Genomic DNA, 27,958 nt, shown 5'->3' on the forward strand with positions numbered 1-27,958 from the left:
ACCCCCCAAGGGAGAAGGCAAAGCTGTGTCAGGAAAGATTCCAACATACACATCTGCTCAACGTTAGAAAATCAATAAAAATAATTTTTAAATGATCTGCCACAAAGATATGAAATGTATGAACTAAAAATAAAGATGATATAAGATTTATATGCCTCAAGTCAGCAAGGAGCACAGCTCCCAGCTTCCAAATATATTTTACTATTTTTTTCCAAATTCAGCTATCTTTGAGTATTCTGTGTTATATATATACAACATTACAAAAACAATAGTTGGAATATTTGAACTTGTGTGTAAGGCAGGGAAGGCCCATTCTTGCTGATGGAGAGGCAGGTAGCTTGAGGCAGGGTCACTAGAGAGAAATATCAAGTGCAGAGGTGCCTCAGAAAGAAAGAAAAATAAAAAATAAATCCTGAATGTTCCTTTTAGAAAGTATAACATTTTAATATTCAGTGTTCTCCCATTACACAGAGGTTAAGAAGTTCTTCTTTTGAATCATTGTGACAAAAGACTTAAGAAGAAAAAAGTCAAATAAAGGTAAAGTTCTAGATTGACAAATCATAGAAGTTCCTATCTTCTCCAGTGCAGAGCATTTGGAAAAGAGAAATTTTCCCCAATGAATTTGTCATTTTTTCTTTTCTTTTCTCTTTGTGAAAGCAGTGAAATAACTGTCCAATGTCTTTCCCAGTGAAGGACATTTTCTCCATAATCTCAGTCATTCCCTTACTCCATGTTAATATAGAATATAAGCAATTCAGATTTCATACAAAGTCTTTATTTGTATTTCTCCATCAGAGCAAGCATATCAGGATATAAAGCCAACGGAGCATCAAGTCCCCAGGTAAAATCCATATGTTGCCAGTCCGGAATATTCTTATAGAAAACTAAATGAGATATTCGACGGACCAACAGTTCTGTATCAGTTACATTTACGATAATGTCATTCCCAGCCCTCCACACAGCTGTAGGTACGGTCATATCTTCTATTCTATAAAATGGAGGTGTGGTCTGTTGATAAAAAGATCAAAAATATGAAATTACTATCAATAATCAATTAATTGTGCATGTTTTCTTAATTTTCACATCTTTATTTTAAATGAATCCTTACATTTTAGTATTTTGAGAAATTTCTTAATACTAATTTTTCTAATGTACCCTAATCACCATTCTAAAATATCTGCACTTCTGAATCACAATCAGAATACATTTATTGGCATATTTGTCTTTACTTCTGTTCCAGATATTATTCACAAAATATTTGGGGAATCACCTGTATTCTGCCTAGAGCAATAATATAACAAATAACTTCATCAAGGCACTAGAGTTAAGAAGGGCATTGACTATGTTAATAAGGATTAGTGAACATGACAATTTCCAGAAAAAGAAGACAAAAAACATGAAGCAAGGGACAGGATCTAGATGGGAATGCGTACCGGTTGTATGTTTGTACATTTAGTAAACTAGTTATTTCATTGATCTGCATTCTCTTGTCAGTGTTAGGAAATATTCCACTCCAACACAATCAGAGCCAATAAAGTTTATTGCAGCAACAGGAGCTGGGAAGAGCATTAACTAACTGTAATTCTTCAAAATAGATAGACTTTCAGGGTACAAGAACTTACAGGAAGAAAGAATGCACAACAAGAGGTAAGAACTACAACAGAAACATTCAATAAGCTCTGAAAAGGCAGAAAGAATGCACTAGAGCTCCCCCTGGAGTTCAAATGGGCTGAACATAGCTGATGTTCACATGAATTACTGAAACTGCTCACAAGCAGCTGCCTTCTGAAGTCATCTGTCTTTCATAGCCCCAGAATGAATTCTATAAAAAATGAAAAACTAAAAACTACTAATTTTCTTTACTTTAGCCCAAAATAACTTTTGATCTTTCAGAGTATTTATCAAATCTCCTTCCCATTGTTACCCCTTTGTCCTTACCATGTTATACATAGCTTGATTCTTAGATCCATAGTCAAATTGTTTAAATTCATTTGAGTAAGCTATCTAAAAAGACAAAAATGGATTATTCACCTCAAAAATCTCATGACCTTTCCCATACAAAAGATAGAACCAAAGCAGACGAAATGTAAGAGATCTCTAAAGAGGAAGGATCAGAGACCTATCTTTATGAAAAATCTGCGAGGGTTCCAGTTCTGAGATTTCACACCATCGTTCACTCCATGTAAAGCACCTGTGCTATTTCCCTAGTATTAATCTTCCCTCAACAAGAGCCTCTTGTGGCGCAGAGTGGTAAGGCAGTCGTCTGAAAGCTTTGCCCATGAGGCTGGGAGTTCAATCCCAGCAGCCGGCTCAAGGTTGACTCAGCCTTCCATCCTTCCGAGGTCGGTAAAATGAGTACCCAGCTTGCTGGGGGGTAAACGGTAATGACTGGGGAAGGCACTGGCAAACCACCTCGTATTGAGTCTGCCATGAAAACGCTAGAGGGCGTCACCCCAAGGGTCAGACATGACTCGGTGCTTGCACAGGGGATACCTTTACCTTTACCTTTTTAATCTTCCCCCTCCCAACTGCTTTTAGCACTAGGTAGGGATGGGCATGAGCTGAATTTTTGTGGTTCAGCTTGTGATTAGTGACTGAACCATGAACCAGTATGCCAGTTCATAAACCTAACTGCTTTGTATAAGTTTGTGAGCCATTTAAACTTTAAACTCCTGATTTCTGCTCCAACAAAAGTGGCTGGGAGGAGAAAGCAGGCAAATAAATGGCTCTAAGCCATGTAAGCCCTCCTGTTCTGCTCCTCATCACTTTGAAGCAGTATGGAGCAGGTGAGGGTTGGTTGAATAGCTGGAAGACATCTAAGCCTAAGAGCTGAACAACCCCACTGTTCAGCAGTTAGGCTTACATATATCCCAGCTGGCTTTGCTCCCTTCCATTTCAAAGTCTGGGGAGGTAAAAGAGGGTTAACTATGGGAGTGAAGTGCCTCCCATTGGACATTTAACCCCCTCCTTTCTGCTGTCTGTGGCTTTTCTTGGCAGCAGAAAAGAAGATGTGAAATGCCTCCCAAGAACACTTCACCTTTCCTTCCTGCAGACTGATAAAAACCAAAAGGTGCTTCTCTCTTCCTTCCTGCTGACTGCGGAAAGCCATGGCCAATAGACAAGGGGAATGAAAAGCCCCCAGAAGGTTTTCCATGGCCAGCAGGCAGGAGAATTTGTAGTGCCCCCAGGAAGCACATTACATCTTCCTTTCTTTTGACCACAGCTCTCAACAGCCAGCAGACAGGAGGCGGTAGAGTGCCCCTGGGAGACTTCTGCAGTCAGCAGAAAGGAGGGAAGATTTTGCTGGGGGTGGAAAGCCTCTCCCCACCCCCCTTCTTTCCGCAGAAAGCTGTGGCCAACAGAAAGAAAGGTGTAAAGTGCTCCCTGGGAAGCACTTGACCTCCATCTGAGAAGTGTGAGATAAAGGCCCGTGGACAGCATACAGCCACATTGGTCTTAATCTCTGGCCCTGACACCCTCCTTCTTTTTAGGAATGGCTGTATGCCACATAAAAATACAGAAAATTGAATTATGACATTAGTTCTTATGCGATTCATTAGTTATTTTTTAAAATACAAAAACACTTGTCCATAAATATCACTATTTAAAATACAAAACACAAATCTTAATTCAAAATTACTGTGCATTTATTAATAACTAAATACTTAGACAGATGCAAAACGTCTACATTTTAGGATACCAAGGGGGAAAAAATTACACTCTACCTGTGACCAATGATCCACTGTTTTTACAGAAGTGTAATCAGGAAAGATTCCAAGATACACATCTGCTCGACTCTAGAAAATCAATAAGAATATATAATTTTTAAAAAGATCTGCTACTATGATTTTTTAAGTATATGAACTAACAAATATCTTTAGTTGCATTATCTTTAACATTTATATGCCTTAAGTCAGCAAGGGGCAAACTGAACTTCAAAAACAGTTACTCTGGTCGCTTTAGCTAATTAAGGCCCAAAGTACTGGATTTAGATTGAAGCCCCCAAACCCAAAGAATATTACAAGATATTTAATAAAGTTTATTAAAACAAATTTGCAGGAATATACAAATACAAGAGCAACAAACAGCTTATGCTAAATAGCCAGCCTAAATATATACATTTTGGTGTCTAATCTAGATATTACCTGTCTAGAATAGAGTTCAAACAAAATTTCAGAGTCCAAAGTCCAAGACCAAGTGATCCAACCAGTAAGTTCCAGAGTCAAAAAGTGTTAAACTGCCTGCAGTTGGCATGATCCTGGTTGACAGGCAGATGTGTGGCTAAGCATGTAACCCAATAGGCATATGACCATATACTCTGCTAAGCACACAACCGAATAAGCCACCTTTGGGGACGAGCATGAACTGCACTGTTGTAGGTTAGTTAGGTACATGGTTTGTGGCTGAACCCCAAAACGAACCATGAACTCATACAAATGGGGATGTCGGTTTCTGAACTGACCCAGTTTGAATTAGTTCACCAGCCATTTCAAGTTTAAACACCTGCTTTCTGCTTCCCATGAAATGCCTTGTGGAGAAGAAAGCAGGGGGCCATTCCCTCCTATGGCTGTTTAGTTTAAAAGGCTCTTGTGTTGCCCTGCCGGGCTGCATCAACACGGCAGAGCAGAAAAGTCAGAGCAGAGAGCTTGCCAAATTTCCTAGTCCAGTCCAGGACATTGGGAGCCAGGTAAGTCAGAGTTTATCAAAGAGCGAATCTGGAGTCAAAGAGCCAAAATGTGGACGAGGGCCGGATGTCCTGCAGAGATTGGCGTTTGGTTTCTCACAACGCATACAAGCATTTGACTAGCAACATAGCACCAGGCTTGAGTTCTATGCCACAGTCAAACTCCTGGTGCAGAGGTAGGTGATCGGCCCCCTTTTCCTCAAACACATCAGCAAAATTGGCATATGCAGGCAGAAGGACTGGTGCCACATCTGAAGACCCACTAAGAATGGTGGATGCCTTGGATCCATGGTGGCACTTTCACAGGAAATTGATTGGTTTTCCTAATCAACACAGGGTTTATGGCATTCCAGCAAGTTCATCCTAAGCAATGGCATGGCCCACTGAACCACTGCCCCTTTAAGGAGGCTTATCGGAAAGCTGACCTTGGAGTGGTCATTGATGAAAAGTTTCACCTGAGCCAGGAATGTGAGAAAATCCTCTGATCACCAGTGGTACTTTTCAGAAGCTTTCAGCGGGCAAACCAGATGTGCCATTGGATAGCAACTTGTTGCTGCAAAGCAGCCACAGCGATGTTCAGTTGCTGCACTTGGGCTGCCAGAACCTGATCGCTCGCCAGCAAGTCCCCAAGACTCTACTAAAGCAGCTCTTAGCCAGATAGCCTGCAGCTGGAGCTCGCCTTCACCAGAGGAAGGAGCTGCAGCTGGATCCCATCTACCGTGACAGCAAACTGCCAAGCATGTCAATCTTCTGATAGCTGTCAGAGTAGATCACCTTTGCCAATGCTTCTGCTCTGGTGAATGCCTGGGCTTCCAGGGGTCTTGGTCTGCTGCCATTGCTGCTGCTCTTCTGGTGAGTTCCCAGGGCTTGGAGAGATCTTGCCTGAGGCTCGATCTTAGCGGGCACAAAGGATTGTGTCTCAGCCTGGCTGGGTCCAGGCTACTTGTCATTGGGCAAGTCTGAGGTTGCATCTCCCAGCTGCTCCAGGAGTGGGTTGAGCAGTGCCTCTGGACCAGCACCCCCTGGTATCAGCTCTGGTAGTGCAGCTGGTATGGCTCCCAGCCAAATCACCCCCTGCTCACTACTGTTGCAAGCAGAAAGCAGTGGTTTAAATGACTCCCAGCCATTTCAACAAAACAACTGAGTGGTGGGGAGCTCATCTGTTCTTCATGATGAGTAAAAATCAGGGGCTTAAACCCCTGCTTTCTGCTCTTCAAGAACTGCCATGAAAGTTCATGGTGGCTCTTCAGTTTGCAAACATTGCTTCATGAACCATGAACTGGCCAAAATTTGTGACAGATTTTTAGTTTGTCAGATGGTTTGTGCCCATTCCTAGCTGCCTTCCCCTTCCCAGGGTTCCTTGCACTAATGAGATGAAATGCAAGGGAGAAACTCCCTCCTAGTGCTGACCTAAACAAAACTTTTAAAAGTAAAAAGGCCAAGAAATGTCTAGGAACATCAGTATTCTGACAAGAAGATAATGTAAGAGTTCTAAGATGTCGGTTCAGATACGTATCCAGGTATGTTTCCATATTTGGTTAAATTGCTGTTACATTATGTTGGCACAGAATATTTTGTGAAGTGAAGTAGAAATTTTTGGTTCAGATTTCTATTTAATTCTTATGTTCTAATAATGAAGCTAGACAAATCTGAGGATACTTAAATCAATTGACTAGAGCTGTGAATGGACACGGCAGATCTTTCTTCAAATGTAAAAATGACCGAGGTTTGCAAAAAAATCAGGAACCTAAAAAAGACTGCATTGGGGGAGGAGGGGGCTTAAAAGCCCAAAATGATAAAAGGAACTCCTGTAGCTTTAAAAAGTAGATGCTCTCTGTGACTGTTGCCGGTCTACAACAACATTCTAGGCTTGGTTTTTGTCAGTAATAGGCAGGATGAAGAGGCAGGCCATTTCTAGGGTTGTTTTGGTCTTTGAAGGAGGACTCATCAGGGATAGGCTCGACAGCAACCACTGGCTGACTTGATACTAGGCATGTGCGTTCGGTTGAGTTACCCTCCTTCTCAAAAGAATTTTAAAAAACCCAATACCCTTATCTGTATTTTTTGGCATTTGCTTTACTGAATACAGATTCTTTAATCTGCATCCAGCCATCGATATAGCCAATAATCAATATTCGAGACTACTGAATATATTTGCCTCCAGTGTACCCTATGGGGCAATTAAAGTCAATGGCAAATCTAGCCTAAGTATATTCAGTGATCTCTTTGAGGCAAATTTGTGGTCTAGCTGCGGAAGCGTACCCTCAAGAAAACTCCCAAGTTTCAAAAAGATTGGTCTAGGGGCTCCAATTCTATGGCCACCCAAATAAGGTGATCTCATCCTCCATTATTTCCAGTGTGTGTGTGGGAGGTGGGGAGGCATACCTAGGCAGCAGTACAAGCCCAGCAGAATGTCCTGGACAATCTCTGCAGTGAAAGTGAAGGGGGTATACTTGCAAGACCAGCCCTGCAGCAGGACTAGTGCAACACTGCTCAGCAGAACCAATGCAAACCCAACAGGACTAAGTTCACATCTGAGCTTGGTCTGTTTAGCCTGGAGAGGAGACCACTGAGAGGGGATTTGATAACCATCTTCAAATATTTAAAAGGCTGCCATATAGAGGATGGAGCAGAGTTGTTCTCTCTTGCCCCAGAGGGACAGACCAGAATGAATGGGATGAAATTAATTCAAAAGAAATTCCGTCTAAACATCAGGATGAATATCCTGTCAGTTAGAGCGGTTTCTCAGTGGGACAGGCTTCCTCGGGAGGTGGTGGGTTCTCCATCTTTGGAAATTTTTAAACAGAGGCTAGATAGCCATCTGACAGATGTCAAGCACAAACTCACAATCCCTGCAGCGGGGAGTGGGGGGGCTGCAAGGACAGCAGAACAAGCACAATAGTGCTCAGCTTCACCACCCCCTTGCCAATGCTAATGTAGCAGCAGTGCAATACAAACCCAAAACACCAAACCAATGTCACACCTGAGAATCCCACAGTTTCCATGTATATTGACAGCTTGTATCTATACCCTAAAGGCTAACAGGGTATAAGACAAAAACTCACTTTGTCATATACTTGACCTTGTGATTTGGTGTTTAACAAAGTAAGTTGAGCTTCAACTTAAGAAAAAGGTTGCTGTTTTTTAGGTGCTACTGGACTCAAAATGTATTCCATTTCTACAAACAATATCAACAACAACAATAATATATATTATTTGTATCCCATCCTTCCAATGCTCAGGGAGGGTGGCAGCATTAAAACATATGCAAAAGTTAAAACTTTAAAATATTCCAACTACTGCAACACATTTCTCCAACTAAGTCCTAGATGGGTAAGGTTTGGGAGGAGCTCATCTTCCTTCTCCCTCCTCCCCTAGCAGTGAGGCTAGCTTCCATGGTGGATGTTATTTTTGGACTCTATGCCCAGTGAAATAGCTCCATTTTACAGGTTATCTGGGGGTGTTGATGGATGGTCATCCATTAACAGAAGTAGCTGGGTGTTATCCGTATACTGATGACAATCCAGCCCCAAATGCTAGATCAGCTGGGTGTGGACATGTATATAGATATTAAATAGCTTAGAGGAAAAGATGGGATCCCTTAATTTAGGGCCCTGCATTGGGACATATTTTCCCCAGTGCCAACCATGTCAAATGCTGCCATCAGATCTAGAAGCAGCAGTAGCACAGATCTGCTGAGGTCCAGCTTTCTCTGGAGATCATCTGTCAGGGCGACCAGAGCCATCTTTACCCCATGGCCATGACGGAAGCCAGATCAGAAACTCACACACAAAGTTTATTTTTCTACGTGACGACAGCAGCAAGACTAGAATTGGCCAAGAAATGGAAAACGCAAGAACTACCTCCGATAGAAGACTGGTTGAACAAACTAGCGGACTTTGCCAAGATGGCCAAACTGACACTGATAGTTAATGGAAAAACAGAAGAGGCCTTTCAAAAACAATGGGGCCCTTATCTGAATTACTTAAGAAAATAATCTAAAAGGGGACTGAAATGGGGAATTAAGTGTATCAAATGAAGAGCATAACCTATCTTTTTCTGTATTAATAATGTAGATTATTCGTACTGTTTCATCTTTAATTTTGGAAAATAAAATAAAAATTCTGCTAAAAAAAAGAAAAGAAAAGATAAAGTGCTCAAGTTTCTTCCAGGAATCCCTGGAGCTGTCTTGCCTATTCAATCACATTACCCAGAAACAGGGTGGTAGTTGGCTGGGACAGACGGGTCCAGCTCTTGTTTTTTCAACAAAGGCCACACCAGTGCCTCTTGCAGCCCTGCTGGGAAAGTCCGTTAAGTCAGGAACAAGTTGATAATAGCTCAAAGGGGACCTCAAATTTCCTCACTGCCATCCTTAACTAGCCACAAGGGGCATGAGTCAAGAGAGCAAGTGGTTGGCCGGACAGCTACCAGGGCCTTGTGTGCTTCTTCCAAGGAGTGCAGACTGAAGTGGTCCAAAATACGACTCTGAAATGGTCTAGGGATCTCTAGTTCACATTCGGCATCAAACCAGGTGGAATGATCCTGGCAGAACAGCAAGATTTTCTCTGCAAAATAGTTCTCAAAAGCCTCGCAGCTGGGCACAAGCTTGTGGAGGCAATGGCAGCCACATATAAATCCTTCTTAGTGGTTTTCATTGCCACCTCATATGCATAAGCATAATATAAAATGTTCTTGATAGTTCATCACAAGTTTTCTGCTGGCAGTTCTCATTGTCTCCTTTCTCCCCTGAACTGTAGTGTTGTAGACTGATGGAAACAGCATCAGTGCATAATCTTCATTTGTTTGGGGGGAGGACTGAAATACTTCTGTATCCCCCTGCCCCCTAGGATTTTCTATAAACCTGTAGGGTCTCCCAAGCTTGCAGGAAAATCTGTTTTCTATCGCCATGCTCCAATTTGCAGATTTAAGTACCCACAGATGGGATCAGGTTGAGAATTAGATATATTGATTATTGATACTCCTACATATATGTCAGTGTACTGAATGCAAGACAGAATATTAGAAACCTGGGATGTGCCTAAGGAACTTTTTAAGGAACATAACTCATCAGATTGTAACAGCAGAAGCATAAATGTTTTAATATTAAAAATATTACAGAAGGACATATGTATAAAGTGGATTCCCCCCATTTTGCTATCTGTGTGCATAAATCTTTTGTGGGTTTTTTTTGGGGGGGAGGTGTTCTTTGTGAATAAAAACAAAAACAACATATAGCGACAACTTACCACGTTTAGATTTTTCTCGTTATATCCAAAAGAAACGGAAATGAATTTGAGACAAAGCCTGTCCATTACTGCATAGCTGCAGAATTTGGCAACTCTGGGTTTTAATGGGTGACTAAAAAAACGGTATTCCTTGTTGCCCCATATAAGCTGGAAAATACAAATGCACTGATCATTGTGGGTGTCTTAAACAACAGGTTGAAAGACTGGTCCTTAGAATAATGAGAAGTCCAGGTTCCAGCCAAAGATCTCTTCCCATTGAACTGATCAGTACTGAAATGGTTTTGGTGAGCACAAGGCAGTTCTCAGTCCCATGAGCCTCCAGTCTTATGCAGATCAGGACTTTCTTCGGTAAACAGCAGGTCTGATACATGCATGTCAATTTCTAAACCCATCAGTGTGTGCTTCGGTTGGTTCATCCGCCACAGCAATCACCGAAGCCCGAGGGCTCTGTGCCTGTATGCAGCTGCCAGCTGGCACACTGCCACCCCTCCTCTCCACACCGCAGCACTGGCCTTCTACACGCCACTCCAGGCTTCAGTGATTGCCGAGGCGGCTGAATCAGGCCAAAGCACACAACCCTAAACCCATCTGTGGAGAATATGATATCATCAAATGCATGAAGAGATTCAGTGGATGGATTAGTTCTTAATATGCAAATCGCTGATTTCAGTTTCCATGATTTCAGCTCCTTAATTAACCATTTCCCCCAATGAACTGTGATTATTAATACATTGTGTCATTGCTAACCCTATACAAATACATAAGAGAAAAATATTAGTCAAATAATGAAAATATAGGTTCAATACGTACATGTCTTAATCCCTGAGGAATTAGTAAAATTCCATAGAAAAGGCCACTTCCATTAGTAATTGAATAGGCAGGACTTAGTGCAATGAAAAGCTTGATTTTTTGACCAATCTCTGGCATGGTTGAAAAGGCAATGACACCTGCAGCAAGAAAGAATTCTAGAAGTAACAGATGTACAAAATGTACATATACAGAAATACATGTATTTCTATTTCTATCACTTCTGCTTTTGTTCCTGTCATTGGGTGCTTCAAACCAAATGTGAATAACAGCATTGTTATCCATGCCTGTTTGTCTTATATCCTTCCAGATGATGCCATTTCTGTGATTTCAGATTTTTACATTAGATTATCATCTGTTTTAGGGTACTGCTTGGTACAAGGGTATCAAGAGAGTCAGAAGTAAACATTTTGCTGGACTCAAAAACTTCATCCCTGAATTCAAGTGGGTAGCTGTGTTGGTCTGAAGTAGCACAACAAAAATTGAGTCCAATAACACCTTAAGACTAACAAAGATTTATTTAAGGCGTGAGATTTTGTGTGCAAGCACTCTTCCTCGGATAAAATGGAACAAGGATCATGAGTACAAATATATAGAAAAAAGGTATGCTGTTTTAGCAAGAATTATCATATGGCATAATATGGCATACCGTATATACTCGTGTATAAGCCGAGTTTTCCAGCACAGTATTCACACTGAAAAAGTGCTCGTCGGCTTATACACGGGTATATGTGGTAATTGAAATAACAGCCTGCTCCAAGCCAGCCAATCGTTACATCGCTTCTGCGAGCCTCCTGCAAGCTGAAGCTTTCTTGCTCTGGCTGCTTGTAGGACAGCAGCGGTTTGACTGAGGGACTCTGATCTTTTTTTTCCTTTTGCCTTCACTTCTTCCAAACTATACTTTTGGTTTCTGTGGGTGGGGTGGGGTGGGGTGGGTTTTGGGGGTGCTTTGGGATTTACTGTTTCTCCTAATGTTTATTTCTTCTTTTTTCTGAGGGCAGCATTGTTTGCCTTTTCTTCTTGGGGTTCTGTTTCTTTTAAAAGTTGAGTTTTACAGTTCTTTCTTTCAGTGTTTTGTTCTGGGGGGGGCACTGCAATGGTAGTTGGAGTAGTCCATTCTACCAGTTTGGTAGCTGTTGTACTTGTTGTATTAGGTTGCCAACTTCAGGTACTGTTGTTCTGCTCTGATTTGCTGGCCCTTCTTTTGCACTTACAGAGCTAGTTTACTGTTTTTTTCTTTTTATCATTATTTATTATTATTATTAGATTTATAGCCCGCCACTCCCTTGCGGCTTTGAAATAAGTATTCAAAAACATTTAACCTACTGGTGCCTCAATTAATGTAAATTTACCAGTAACTGCAGCATTTCCCACCCTCGGCTTATATGAGAGTCAATAAATTTGCCCAGATTTTTGTGGTAAAATTAGGTACCTCGGCTTATATGTAAGTATATATGGTAATTTGGATAATCTGACGCAGTTTACTAATTTGCCACCAATTTACTTTTTTTCTTATATATTTGTATCCTTATTCCATTTTCTCTGAGGAACAGTGCTTGCACATGAAAGCTCACACCTTAAAGAAATCTTTGTTGGTCTTAAAGGTGTTACTGGACTCAATTTTTGTTGTTCATCTCTGAATGTAACCCCAAATCCAATTTGTAACAGACCTTTCCCATCTACATACATGATCACATTCCAAATTAGGTTTTATTAGATGTGAAAAAATTCAATTTAATTTCCCAAATTCTAGTCCTTTAAATGGCACCGAGTATCTGTCTATGAAAAGGTACTCCAAGTTTAAACGTTTTAAGTAACCAATCCTAACCTATTGCACTAAGATGGAATCCTCTTCGCAAGTCCCTTTGTAGAAAGCAGGTTAGAAAGAAGAAATACATTTCACTACCTTCCTCTTATCACTTACCTACTGAACAACCTTGAGAAAAGCCGATATAATATAATTGTTCTTGCTCTGTTTTTTGCAAGATAAAGTTTATTGCTGCTGGAATATCATACATCCCCATTTCATGAAAACTAAAACACAAAGATACATATAAGATAAAATTAATTTTGACTAAAGGGTTGGTTTTAAAATTTGTTACTCAGTTGAGCCTTAGCTTCTTTAATATAATTGTCCTTAATCCAAATCACCAAAACACCACCTCTGTCTTTCTAAGTTAGATTTTGCCACACTGCTATTTTGTTCTGATTTATTCTATTTATGTTTTTCAGGACCAGATCTTGGAAGACCTATATTCTCGGGTTGGTGCTAGGAGGATTAAATGTGGATTTTGGTTTTAAAGAATTTTCATTGTTCCGTATATTATTGTCATACTCCTTAAAGTGGTCTGCCAGTCTTATTTTTCTAAACATGTATTGAATCTCTGTCATCAACTTAAAATCATTGGTAAGTGGGTGGAAACAAAAGAAAAACCTTTTCTCAATACTGCTTATTCTGCAGGTGTGAATGTGGCCTTTGATAGATTAACTGTTCATTCTGGGAGAACTTATCAATTTGCTTGGTTTGGACATTTGCCTGTTCTGTCTCCTGCCTGTTATGGGAGATCTGTCCAGTACTAAAAAAAAATTCTTATTGGCCTGTGCCCCTAAAATGTCAGTTGTTGCTGTAGAAGTGGAAGGTGTTTCCCTCAGGCATGGTGGTTGCCTCCAAGTCCAAATTAATATCCAGTGTAATGTTATATTATAGATTTTTTTGGTACTGCCTGTTTTATATGATTTCCTCCCTTTTATTGCAGAGTGTTTTCGCTTGCTCGGCTCAACGCCTTTCCATCCAAAGTACCACAAGGGAGATTGGCCAAGATTCCTTTTGAAAATAGACTATGCCCCTGTGAATCAAATTCTCCTGACACTATTCAACATGTCTTATTGGATTGTCCCTTGTTTATTGTCCAGCAAAGGCATATAATACCTTTTATACTGAAATGGAAAACCATTCAAAAGATCTGATCTTCCAATTTTTATTGAGTGATAAGGATGCCGATGACACTTTTATTATGGCTGAATTTCTGTCTTCAGTTTTTAAATTCAAACTGACTGATGTATCTTGACTATCTCTGCTTATCTTGCTAAGATGCTTTATGCCAATGAAGGTATTGTGTGTGAATTATATGATTTCCAATTATACACTGTTATCTTCATAAGCTTTCATATCTCTCTGGAATTTCTTGAGTTTAATACTCTTCAGTTCTAAAAACTGTTTCTGTAGTCAAGTCAAATTTCATTGCATGTAGCCATAGGGCATTACAATATAAAAAGGTTTAAAGGAGGTTAAAAGGATTTAAAACATTTCAAATCAGTAATAAAATAGTAAATAAGAGAATGTGCAGTCACAAATAACAATTACTAATCACCAGAAGAACATTTCAAGGTTACATATATCCACCTATCCTACAATTATTCTAGGACAGAGTCTGCACTTACTTTGTTTATTCCATTGTCAATCCTGTTGAATTCAGATCAATTTGAACTCGAGTCTTCCTCTTCCCCCCCTCCCCATTGAAACAGGCAAGTGTTCTGCACGTGGTTAGGGAGGCTCAGAAGAGTGGGGGGGGGGGGAGACAAATGTAGACTCTTTCTTTGTTTTCTTGAAGGGGGGGGGAGGATCCAAGAAGTCAGAGGAGGGAGGAAAAATCCTTTCTTTTCTTGAAGGGGGGGGGGAGAAGTTCAAAGAAGGCAGAAAAAAAATCCAAGACCAACAGAAGTTGAGAGAAAGTAGGGGCTTCTCCTTTAAGGCAAGCTTGTCACATGACCACCTGTGGCTAATCATGGGTTCTCTACCACGGAGGAGAGCCCAGATTCAAAACAATGCAATTTTAAAATATATTGAGGATTAAAAGCACTCTAAGATATCGCACAATAAATGTAGGGTCACTCCGGATCAATCCTTCTTGCTGCAGAAGGAAAATTTAAATCGCCCCAAATCAAAACGGAAATCGCATTCTGTGTAGAGGGCAGGGATTGAATCGACATGGGATTGGAATAAAAGCTCCATGCTGTTTACACCTAGGTTTCTCCCTAGAATAAATTGTCCAATTTGTTTCCCAAGCTTTGGAGAGAAGACAGAGTTCTTTCCTAATGGCACAGCAGCAATCCATGTTAATTTCTGGAACAGTCTTCACAGGAGATGCTGACAGAAAGCAGCAAGGACCTATACCTGGAGGATGAAGGATCCACTAGGAAGAAACGTAGAACCATAGAATCATAGAATTGGAAGGGACCTCTGCACAATGCAGGAATTTTGAATTAATTTCAGTCCATTGGTTCTGGTCTGCCCCTCTGGGGCAACAGAAAACAATTCTACTCCCTATTCTATATGACAGCCTTTCAAGTAGTTGAAGATGGTTATCATATCACCTCTTAGTAATTTTCTCTACAGGCTAAACAGACAAAGCTCCCTCAACGTTTCCTTATATGACTTGGTCTCCAAACCCCTCACCATCTTTGTAGCCCTCCTCTGAATACACTCCAGTTTCTCTACTTCTTTCTTCAGTTGTGGTGCCCAAAGCTGAACACAGTACTTCAAGTGAGGTCTAACCAGAGTTAACTAAAGTGGTATCATTATCTCACATGTTCTGGACACTATGGTTCTTTTAATACAGCCTAAAATCCTGTTTGCCTTTTTAGCTACCAAATCACACTGCTGACTCATGTTCAGTGTCTGGTCTACTAAGACCCCCAGATCCTTTTCACACATACTACTGCCAAGACAACTCTCACCCATCCTATAATATGATTTTTCCTACCTAAATGAAGATCTTTACATTTATCACTATTGAAATTCATTTTAACCCAGGATAGCCCAGTGACACCTGGGCTCTGGCACTGAGTCAGCAAAAGGAGGCAGTTAAAAGGAACATTCTGAGCAAAGCTTGGAATGGAAGCATCTTTACTTGCCACCCTCTCTGTGAGATGGCCCACTCAGTGAATAGAGCAATATCTTGCACCCTGGGCCCCTGAACTCCAGACCACCCTTTTCCCTTGACATTTGAACTAAACCATTAGCTCCCTGATTCCAGACTGTGAGTAGACCATTGTCTTGCATGGTGTTTTACTTATTACTGTTGTCTTTGTGCATCCTGGCAACTGCAGGTAGAGTAAAATTGTGAGACTCTGCCCTGAACACAATGGCTACTCTATGGTAATACCTTTTTTCCTTCTGTTTGTTTGTTTAAAGTAAGCAAGAACGATACATCAAACTCAGTGATTAGAATGAATGAAAGGTAATGGTAATAATAATAGCAATAGACACAAAATATCCTTAAAACCTTGTTTTCCTTGCAAGTGGCATCATGGCACGTGTGACAATGGTGCTCCCATGTCCCCACTCCTATTCTCCTGCCAATTGCCAGGCAAATAAATAAACAAACAAACAAACAAACAAATAAATAAATAAATAAATAAATACATACATACATACATACATACATACATACATACATACATACATACATACATACATACATACATACATACATACATACATTCATTCATTCATTCTATGCCTTCTTTAACCCAGATATAATTCCTCTTATTCTACTCTCAAGAGACAATGCGCGGCTAAGACTCACTGCGGCTGCCAGTTGACAATGTGGAGGGCTGCCTGGAGGCAGACATGACCACCCCAGCAGCCCATTCACAGCGTCAAAGAGGGTAGGCAAGACCCACAGCCCCAAATAAAGCGCCACATGCATGTGTCCCAGAAGCTTCAATCAGGATGCCGCAGAGCAACTTTCCACCCACCCTATGTTGATGTGGAAACAGCCTTGTTCTAGTGTTTGAGGTGGATGTTTCACGGTTACTATTTCATCACAGCTGCAGGTTTGCATAGGATGGAGCCAGTTGGCAGTGAGTTCGGTGTGCAATCAGACTCCCTGAAGTGCGAGGCCTCCATAAGAGGTGACATGTAAATGAGCATGGCTTACCCAGCTGGGAACCCAAGGGGTCATTGACAGGCATCCTGGGGACAGCCAAATGAGGTGGGCACCCATTGCCTCTCCCACACATGTTGTTTTCCTTAGGGCAGACTTTACTAGCCAAGGGGATTTGCTCTCCCGACTAGGAATGGTGCAGATCCCCAGGGCGCCTCTGGACTCCACGGATTTTTGTACAGTCTACTGACTGCTAGGTCAGGCTCCCTATCCCATGCTTTGTCAACCCTCCTGTAGGGAGGTAATCAAGCTGTGGTCTTGTTTATACCCAACATTGGCATGGTGTATCTTATTCCAGCCCAAAATGCCTTCCTACAAGTCAACAAGCTCTCAAGATAGCTTTAGACAAAATGTTATCCAGGCACTTTTATGGAGCAAAAGCCCACAAAGAAAATTTGTGCTCTACATAATCTAGTGAAAATAAATTATAACTGAGCTAAGCACTAAGGAGACGGGCATCATCCAATGTGACACAAAAGCAGAACTCTGATTTGAAGAAATCACAATTTTCATTTAACCCAGTATTTACTTTTAAAATAGGAAGAAGAAGGAGAAGGAGAAGGAAGAGGAGGAGGAGAAGGAGTTGGTTCTTATATGCTGCTTTTCTATACCTGAAGGAGTCTCAAAGCAGCTTACAGTCACCTTCCCTTTCCTCTCCCCACAACAGACACCCTGTGAGGTAGGTGAGGCTGAGAGAACCTTGCTTGGTCAGAACAGCTTTATTAGTGCTGTGGTGAGCCCAAGGTCACCCAGCTGGCTGCATGTTATTATTATTATTATCTTTCGATTTATTGCCCGTCACTCCCTTACGGCTCGTAAGGGAGGAACGTGGAATCAAACCCAGCTTAGAATTAGAATTCCACATTCCTAACCACTATACCAAGCTGGTTGAGATAGCTAGATTGCCTCCTGTGCATGCCACAGTAGTGAGAGGGGATTCATCATTTCCTCCCACCCCATATACATTTGCTTCTAAATAAAGGAGGAGAGGGCTGCTGTTTGTCTCACTGCTAGTTTAAAGTGTCTGCTTGGCAGACATGTGGAACTGGTAGTAAGACCAACAGGCCATCCCCCATGGCCCTTTATTGCTAGTGAAAGACTGTGAGGCGGAAGGAGGGGTATTATGAAGTCTCTCATGCTGCTGTACAGCACATGGGAGACAATTTTCTCCCCTGACAATACTTTTAAGGTAAGTCCCAGATCACAAATTAAACACAAGTTGGTCAGGAGTTTCCTAAATCCAACTTGCTTTCAACATGACATCTAATCAGACCCTAAACAGGGAACTTGTCTCTTCTCATCTATAAACAAAATCAGTTCCTGACAGTCAAGGCATCTCGAAGAAGGGACCACCAGGAAAGTGAATTCTGGGGAGCTGATCATCTGAGTGCTTTCTTGGGAAACAGATACCAATGGCCTTTAAGGCACATTGCCATTCATTTAGTCATATAGGATAGACTAAGCCACAGTGATGAGAATGCATTCCAGAGTGCTTTAGTGACAGGACAGAATCTCCATCTGTCCTTCGATATTACAAATTGTCTCTGGAACATACCTGAAATCCCAAAATTTCTCCTGGTCAATTGAAAGAGTCTCGTGTCTTCTAGACCAGGTACTGCCTCTGTAATTTAGTAACCAGACATCGTAACCAGCATCTGCCAGGACAAATCCCAAACTATTACTGGGAAGATTTGCCAGCCACACTCGACCTTCCGACGCAAAGCCAGGTACCAGTAAGACAGCTGGTTTAGGCCCTGAGAAAGAAATTACATAATCAGAGGATAGCCATAGCACATTTCTGTCAACTCATCATAAGCATCAAAAAATGTAGTGCTTTTCATCCAGTCACCATCTGACTCAGAAGGAAGAAGAGGAAGAGTTGATTCTTATATGCCACTTTTCTCTACCCGAAGGAGTCTCAAAGCGGCTTACATTCACCTTCCCTTTCCTCTCCCCACAGCAGACACCCTGTGAGGGAGGTGAAGCTGAGAAAGCCATGATATCACTGTTCTGTCAGAACAGCTTTATCAGTGCTATGGCCAGCTCAAGGTCACCCAGCTAGCTGCATGTGGGGAAGGAGCGGGGAATCAAACCGGGCTCACCAGATTAGAAGTCCACGCTCCTAACCACTACACCAAGCTGGTAATACTTCTGTAGAATCACTTCTGTGCTCCTAATTAGGGAGGGGTGTGAACTGGGAAATGTGGTTTGGTTCATAGGCAAAAATTGTTGCTTTTGTGGATGGGCTCTGAAGCATTGCACTGTTTTGAGACTCTACCTCCAAACCTCAAAGAATATTTCCAACCCATGGATAGCCAACCTCCAGGCAGGGCCTGGAGAGCTCTTCAGATTATAAAGATCAGCTCTCCTGGCAGTAATGGCTGCTTTGGAGGGTGGATAAGGCTGTTGTGCAAAAGAAACACTTGAGGCCTCCCACTCCAGGTGTTGTGGAGATGCAACACTTGATGCAGCACAGGATTGTTATGCAGATGAAATAGAAGGCAAAAGAACCCCCACAGCAGTATCCAGTTTCATTTGCACAACATTCTTGCATAGTAGGCCTCAAATGTTCAGAGAGTGGTGGAGAAGAGACACACACAGATTGGCTGTGCCTTCCCTCCAGCAATGAAGCCGGCCACCTCAGTATTTTAACTGAGAAGAGGCTTTTCTGTGGCCTCCTTGTCAGTCAACCATTAGGCAGAAGGGGAAAGCTCTCCCACACACACACACTCAAAAAAAAAAAGCACACACATGCCCAGAGACTCCCCTGCGTTGTTCTCGGAACATGTCTCTCACTTCAGACTGGGGCTGTTAGAGGCTCCCTTCACAGCAGGCCTGAATGGAAAGGGGGTGCGGAATCCTGAGCAAGAGCAACAATTGGCTCTGAGTGGGGGATATTTCACCAATAGTAGGCTTTGGAAATGTCAGCATTTCATCAGGGTGTACAGTCACAATTTTATAGAGATAATCTTCATTTTCCTGGTTCTTGCTCATTCCTAGTTCACACGTAACCTGCTTGCAGTTCTGATTTGGAAGCAAGCTCAAAGCAGTTTGACAATTCAGATATAATCTGAGACAGGGAATCAGGGAATATGAGATTAAGTGGAAAAGCAGGGGAATAAAGTACATTATTTCAGGCTTACATCTCAGTCATTTTATTATGAACGTGTTAGGAAGTGGCAACGAGAAATGGGAATCAGTGAATGATTTCCTCAAATAGTATGCTTAATTATAAAAATACCTTTTATCCCAGGAGTATGTATTCCATAAGGAATTCTGTTTATTTTCAAGTAATAACCATCACCTGTCAAGATTTCATATTCTTCATTGCAGTAGCCCCAATACTGTATTACTTCACCCTGCAAGTAAAAAATAAGCCTTTGGTAAAATCAGTGTTGTATAAGTACCTATTTAAATGAAATAGAAGTCTGAAGATTTCCAGGGTATTTGCAAAACAAATTAGTCTGAGGGGAGGGAATATTATTAAGTAATTTTACAAGTCCTCTCTGTATAATGGACCAAACTTAAATCAAGAAATTAATATAAAATTTTGTCTATATTGACTAATATCTCAGAAACTGGATTTTGATAGCATGTAATAGAATGACTATGATGCTATCTAGGAAGTTTTCAATTCAAATTTCACTTTAGCCATGTATAAAGATTAGGCAGTCTCTGGGGCTGGGCTTATTTCTGTAGTAGGAGCCATTTGGTGGTCCACCTGCTAGGGGTGACAAGAACCTTTCAACCAGCCCAGACTAGTTTGAGATGGCAGCTGTTACATCCATGGTTTCGGAGACACTTGGAGTTCATTTCAGCTCTTTATTGTGACCCCAGCATGATGGCAGAAGAACCAAAACTGAACTAACTAAGGCTACCTTTCCCCCCTCCTCCCTAATATAGTCACTTAGTTAGTGGTGAACAAGTCTTGGAGATACCAGAGAATGGTAGAATCCGTGTGGACTTGTGCAGCTCTAGAATTAGGACAGGTCTGGTGGTGTCCGGATCTGTCTTGATTCTCTATCAAGACTCGGGAGCTTCACTATCTCACCTTGGGTGTGCTGACCCAGTTAGAGGACCTCCATCTAAGCTGGATTTAACTTCAGCCAGTTCCAATGAGCAGTCCACCATGGCCTCCAAGCAACTGACCAATGAATTTGGGGATGTAGACAGATGGCTGTCCATCAACAGGGTATTATCAGCATATTTGCCCTCAGCTGCTTCAGTTCAGACAACGCACGCACTCTGATGACCAAATTCCTGCTTGAAGGCAAGAAGTTACTATTCATATTCTGCTGCAAAATTCTGCTTTCTTGTCTACAGGAAACTGAGTGCTTTGATGAATAAGAAAGGTATTAGCTGAGTTATGTGTTTAATTGTGCTTGCTGGAATTGTGTTTGCTGGAATGACTATTGGGATGCTAATGTTATAGATAATCTTATTCCCTTTATATTGTTCACATACTTGTCTTTCCCTTTTTAAATATTTGATGCTGGTCCAAGACTGCAACAAATAAATATTATTATTTTCAATAAAGTCTAAGGACGCAACAATAGATACAGGCTAAATTCAGACATGTTATCTTTCCATGCCCAGTGGGGCTTCTAGTGCTGCAAAGTAACAACTTTGACCCATCATAGCTTTGAGAAGTGTTAATGGGTGTGAACTATATCTGTCACCTATTCCCATGTTAGTGGTAACTAGAGATTATACAAAAAAATAGTTTGATTCATGTTGATTTGTCCTGAATGAGTTTGGTATATACAAAATCACCCAAATCCCATTATCCAGTGGTCCCCAACCTTTCTGAGGTTGGGGACCGGCAGGGCATCGGGACGCGGTTTCCCAAATTGATTCAGTTCCATTATGATTTCTGGAGCCATTACAGTCTATGAGAAATGTATCCTGTCTCTCTATTCACTGGTCTGGTGGAGGTGCAGGTTTTGGTAGAGGCACCAGATTTACAGCATAGCTGCCTATCTTCCAAGATTCCCACAAGGTTCAAAAATATTGGACCAATTCTATGGGCACCCAAAGAAGCTGCCCCCATCCTTCATTGTTTCCTATGGGGGGTGGAATATCAAGGCAATGCAAGCCCTGCAGAATGTCCCAGTGAAAGTTAGGGTGAGAGGCAGTTCTGCAAGGCCTGCCCAGCAGAACCGGTGCCACTGTGGCAGTGCCAACCCAACAGGACTAAGTTCTTATTATATAATCTCTGGAGTAGAAACAGTGGAACCAGTACAATCAATGAATGTACTAATGCCCATCCACTGGTCCTGCTGCCTGGGATTGTGATTCTGTGCTGCAGCCTTGTCAAGCTGGCATTTGCCAGAATGGGCCACTGGGTTCTGTTGCTGGTCACTAATTGGGTGGGACTGTGTTCTGCTGCTGGACACTGCATTCATTGACTGCAGTGGTTCTGCTGTCCCTGGAGAAATGCCCCTTCTCCCTCAGTTTCTACTTCAGAGTATCTCTGATTTGAACTTTGCCCTGTTGGTAAGGCACTGCCACAGTGGCAACGGTCCTGCCACCAATCAAAGTATCAACCAGAGTACAATAATGTTTTATTTTTTTAATAAGTCATCTCACAAGCAAATTGCTGGGTTTCTAACCAGCATGTGCAGCAGTGGCCCTTTCCAATAGTTTGATCTACAAAAATCAGCAAGGAGAAATTTTTGTAACATGGGGGAAATATGATCATCGACATAAAACACTAATCTTCCACAACTGAGAACAAAACATCCACACACATTTATGAAGGCGTTAAATCAACGGAACCAGGACATTACAAACAGGATAAACTCCATTTTGTATAACTGAGGACCACAGCACATAATTAACGGTTTCCAAATGCAAAATACTGGTAGGTCATTTACCGTGGTCATGAATTCTTGAAGATTAAGATGTCTCTTGGTTCTGAATTCTTCTGCACTTGTAGCTTTTTGGATTAAGCACACTGCTGCTATAAACAGCCACATCTTTGACCTGTATGAATCAATGCCAGTAGTTTTAAAACACTTATACTATCTAGCTTTTCAAAATATTAGCCTTTATGGTGGAATATTTATATGGGAAAGACATTCACAGAACATTGTTGTGGATCAGTTTGCCTCAGAACCAATTATCTTCAAACAAGACCAGGGTTGCCAGGTTCCTCCTGCCAACTGGTGGACGCTGGGGCGATTTACCAGGAAAAAGAGAAAGGCCCAGTCCATGTTGTGGGCATGACAGGGGGAAGTAAGGTCATTATGTCAGTGACTGCTGGATACCACTGAGCTATTTTGGCAAAACCCCTGCTATAGAGTTTTTGCACAAACACCAGAGTTTCCCCAAAAGTCACTAGTATGATGATGTCACTTCCTGTGTGATTCCAGCAATGTGGCCTGGACTTTCCCTTTGTACTGGTCATTTTATTTATTAGATGTTTTTAATTGTCACTCAACAAAAGGGTCTCTCAGCAACTGACATATTTAAAACACTAGCTTCAAAGCCTGTTCCTAAGAACGGGCCCTGAAAGAGTTCCCTCCCCTGGGCCCTGGCCAGGCAGCTTAAAGTGGCTTTGGGCTGCAGCTTGCAGCCAAATCAAGTGGCGCAGGTGGGGGCTGGGCAGCTCGTTAGCAGGGCCGAGGCAGAGCTCCTTAGCAGGCAGTCAGCAGGCCCAGCCTAGCAGGCCAGGAGGCCCTCGTTAGCTAGCCCTCCACCACGACCCTTTGCCCAGGCCCTTATCACCTGCTGCTGGCTCCAGGCACTGAGGCGTCTGAGAGCAAAGAGGCTAGAGTTCAGGGCCAGAGGGCAGGAGCCGTAGGGGTAAGGCCAATCAGGGCAAAGTTGGCTGCACCCTGATTGGCCCTATTCCAACCTGGACAGCCGGACACAACACACACCCTAGGCTGTTTCAGAAATATATAGAGGAACAACAATGGATAAGGATAACAACACAAGCAAACTCATGATCCCTGGCCCCAAAGACACACGCCTAGCCTCAACTAGAACTAGGGCCCTCTCCATCCTGGCTCCCACTTGGTGGAAAGAGCTTCCAGACAAGATCAGGGCCCTGCAGGTCCTAAAACAATTCTTCAGGGCCTGCAAACTGGAACTCTTCCACCAAGCCTTTGGTTGAGGCCAGTAGAACAACACCAACCCAGAGGTCCACTCCCAAATCACCAACAGAGACAACATAGGGCAATGGCTGACCAACCAATGCATGTTAAGGACTATTAAATTGCAGTTAAGTTCAGAATTGTTATAACTGAAATTGTTGATTTTTTTCTGTTATGTTCAAAGTGCTACAAATACAAACTGCTATTGCATTCCTGTGTTCTGTGTTCTATGTACTATGAGCTGCAAGCTATAATTCTGCAAGCTACAAATGCTATTTGTAAACCGTAATGAAGGGTTGTATAGAAATTTAACAAATAAATAAATAAAATCAAAGAGACTGCAAACATCTACATAGGATGTTTTTTTTGCTAAAGTAAAAAACACCCAAAAGTTTGGAGCAGATATAGAACCAAACATTTCCCCACATACACATTTAGTACCATTTGTTCCCACAGTCTGTGATTTTACATGATGCAACAATTTATCATCAAAGGAATCAGAGTCCAATAGCACCTTTAAGACCAACAAAGATTTATTCAAGGTGTGAGCTTTCGAGTGCACGCACTCTTTGTTGGACTAAGAACTAATTTTTGCTTATATATTCCTGCTGTTATGATGGTCAGTTCTTAGTCCGACAAAGAGTGCTTGCACTCGAAAGCTCACACCTTGAATAAATCTTTGTTGGTCTTAAAGATGCTACTGGACTCTGATTTTATTGTGCTACTTCAGACCAACACAGCTACTCATTTGAATTTATCATAAAAGGGTATGCAGTTTACAACTTGCCATATAAAGGCAGGAATGGATAGCCATAACATGCAAAACCCAATAGGAAACCGTATGGCCCAAGGGCCTGAGAAACAGGGAGGGAGGATTCGAGCCAGCCAGCTGCCCGGAGATGATCCTGGGACACTGATCAAGCTGCCATATCATGTCAGAGGCAAACATGACACCCATGCCCCTACCTAAACCATACATTTATGGCTACCATTCTGCCACTGTTACCTCTACAGTTATATTGCTTTGCAGGTTCCCCATTCGTCGCCCCATTAAAGACGCCACACACCTGCTCTTTGGCATGAAAATGGCCACAGCCGTTTTTTTATTGAGAGTGGCACCCCCCAGCCTGGAAGCGAACTTGCCTTCTCGTGGTCAGCCGACCTACGAGGCAGCCCCAAAATTTACCCGGCAGGTCTTCCTCAACGGGAATTGCTGGCACATGCGCATGCATATTCCCGGCCATGACCTGCCAACGTGGGAGGTAGCAACTATACGCGAACCCGCCGGGCGTTTTTGCCTCTGCTGGGTTTCGCCTGCCACCCGGAAATGCGAGCTCACCAAACCGGCTCCGCATCCACTCAGCCCCTTAAGGGGGCCCCCAACTACTAGGGATGCCAGCGCGCAAGCTTGGCACCCACCATAACCTTCGCTTCCAGCTAACCAACCGCCGGCTGTGACAAAAGTTAATAACTTTCAAATATTTCATTCAATATAACATATAACCATAAATTCCTCCCCTGTCTTTCTTTTCTTATTTAACAACAAATGAACCTTCATTCCTTAACCCATAACATAAAGGGAGGGTGGGTGGGCTTTCAAACAGGCACGGAGCGGGAGAAGCCCCCCCCCCTGCCGTCGCACCTGCGCCGGCCGCAAAGGATGCTGGGACGTGTAGTCCCAACCTCCCCGCAGCGTCTTCCTGGTGCTTCGGTCCCGCGGCAGCAAAGGCCCCTTCACTCATTCTCAGGTGCTCCTATACAGCTATGCTACCACAGAGAGGCAGGAAACCACAGTCTCCAGAGGATGTTTCTAACTTTTACACGCAAGGATACTTTTTTAAAAAATGAGTGTTTTGTGGGCTAGCTATACCCTGCATCCCACTTGAGTTGGCCTTTGATTTTATGTGGGGAAAAATATAAAAATAAATTTCAGAAATGTTCATGTGAAATTTGATAATCTTATAGCTCCTTTTCAAATTTTTGTTTCTTCAAATCATTATGTTTGGCAGGAGAAAATGGAAAAGACACCAGCAAAAAGAAAAGTTATTATGAGGATTCACCTTTCTTGTGGGGGTTGAGTTCAAATTCATATCCACCCTAACCAATCTATCGCTTGGTGTGGCAATTTTTTTACCTCATAAATATCAGATTTCAGTAGAACTTGACTGACACTAGATAATGAATTTCCATGTTATAAATAAATAAAAATATATAGTCCAGTGCAGGTATCAACAATTAACATTCAACTACCATTTCAAAAAGTAAATAACATTAAAACATTAATTAAATAAATCAACCAGGTTTTAAAACTTAACTAAATAATTTTAAAGCTATCTCTTATAGTTAAAAATCTTCTGAGGTGAGAGGTTTGGTCAGCGTAACGCAGATTTCTTTTGATGGTTTCCAGATGATATATCAGATAGGGGTTGTCGATGTTGAATAAATGCAACTATATAACTAATAATTATCACTAATTTTGCAATGCCTTCGGTTATTTGAGGGTTGTGATCCAATAAGAGAAAGTGCACTATTGTTGCAGGACTGTGAGTCTTGCTCGTCTCCACAAGAGGAAATATATACCGTATGTATGTTTGGGTTTTTAAAACAAATTTCTTCTCAAGGATGTAAAATTTTCCAAATCTTGTTTACCAAGCTTAAAAAAAAAATTATTCAATACTAGTAATCAAGCCCACTGTACTCACAATACAGCGGGCGCTAGATCATGGTCTCGCGGCCGGCGAGCCTGCAGGCCGCTGGCACGTGGGACATGGCAGCCTGATGTGGTGCGAAGTGCTTTGCACCTCTCGCCGCGTCAGGCCGCCGGCAAGGGAGCAACTGTGAGCCACGCACAGCACGGCTCGCAGTTGCTCCCTTGTCGGCAGGGTGGGAATCAGAGAGGCCAATTAGCCCCGCCGATGGTCTGTCCAGAGGAAGGGGCCAATCGGCACCCTTCCTCATCCTGGACAGAGCCTGCCCTAACTCCTCCCCCTAAGCCCTTACGGCTTTATTTAGTCCACGGCGCCCGCGGCATATTGCTATAATAAAGACATTAATCAAAAAAGAGGTTCTGCATGCGTGTTCTCTACAAGATTTTTATCCTCAGAAAGGAATGTTTCAGAAGATCTGGAATGTAATCACCACCAGGTAACTTGATAAATCATTCAATTATCCATACTGATTGAACTTTAGGACAGGTTCTACAAATCATTACATGACTTGGGCATGTTAGTTGACTCAGAAATAAACACAGTATTGCAAGGCTTGCATTTACTTTGGGACCCTTTTTACTTAGGTAAAATTCACACTAACAATTAAAATAATTTTTTCTATGATGCCCCTATGATACACAGGAGCTTCAAAAGCAAGTATTCAGAGCCTGAATTGCAATCAGAGAAATGGAGCTTTACATCCTCCCATCTAATATATCACTTCAATTTTCTAAGTCATCTGTATTGCCTCCTTCATTAATGTATCAACCACTATGCTTCTGGAAATATAGCTATTCTGAGGAATTATGGTCCCATCACCATGACTCCCTAGCTATCACTTAGATAGCTGCTTTCATTCCAGAAGTGTGCATACTCTCTTGCTTTCTCTCTCTTCCATAGCTACTTCCTCTATGATGGCCACAGCTCCTTCCTTCTATCTCCCTCTTTTCCCTGTCTCTCTGATGCTCAGGTTGCTGTAACATTAGAGCTAACAATGCAAAGAAGGCTGGAAAGTACATTATCTTAACAACAAAAAGTCCTGATGGCCCTCCCATCCACAACACAACAGTAGTCCTTTTCACAGAATACTAAAAATGCATGTGTCCTTCATGGACAGGCATATAGCATGTTTGTAAGAAAAAGCTAATTAATATTCATGTCACAAATGAAAATGGAGACCAATCTCAGGGTAAACAATCTCAGGATAAAAAATGGAGACCAATCTCAGGGATCATAAGGACTGAATGTATCATAGGCATTGCATATTATGGATAAAAACAAAGATGAAGAGTACCTACCTGTCCTCAGTTAGTATAAGTGTTCACTGCATCTTGTAAATAGGGTGTGTACCAAGCTCTAAATAGAAGAGGAGGAGACTGAGTAAGAATGAGTCTATTCCCATAGGTGCAAAAACAGCCATAGCTGCAAAGGAATACGAAAGGACAGGAAGAAATAAATAAAAGTC

General features: G+C 41.9%; 1 protein-coding gene across 1 annotated transcript; it reads right to left on the minus strand.

Moving 5' to 3' along the window:
* Positions 1 to 463: 463 nt before the first annotated feature.
* LOC143843768 (lipase member M-like) lies at positions 464 to 27,923 on the minus strand. The gene is made up of 10 exons (XM_077350363.1): positions 27,792 to 27,923; positions 22,562 to 22,670; positions 19,927 to 20,044; positions 18,241 to 18,439; positions 12,662 to 12,771; positions 10,741 to 10,877; positions 9,931 to 10,077; positions 3,726 to 3,797; positions 1,939 to 2,004; positions 464 to 1,008 (listed from the first exon to the last, which is right to left on the minus strand). Exons 2-10 carry the CDS (start codon positions 22,661 to 22,663, stop codon positions 775 to 777), a joined length of 1,185 nt encoding a protein of 394 aa, XP_077206478.1. The 5' UTR covers positions 22,664 to 22,670; positions 27,792 to 27,923; the 3' UTR covers positions 464 to 774.
* Positions 27,924 to 27,958: the final 35 nt, after the last annotated feature.

The sequence above is a fragment of the Paroedura picta genome, chromosome 8 (genome assembly GCF_049243985.1).
Source record: "Paroedura picta isolate Pp20150507F chromosome 8, Ppicta_v3.0, whole genome shotgun sequence".
NCBI classification, from domain to species: domain Eukaryota; kingdom Metazoa; phylum Chordata; class Lepidosauria; order Squamata; family Gekkonidae; genus Paroedura; species Paroedura picta.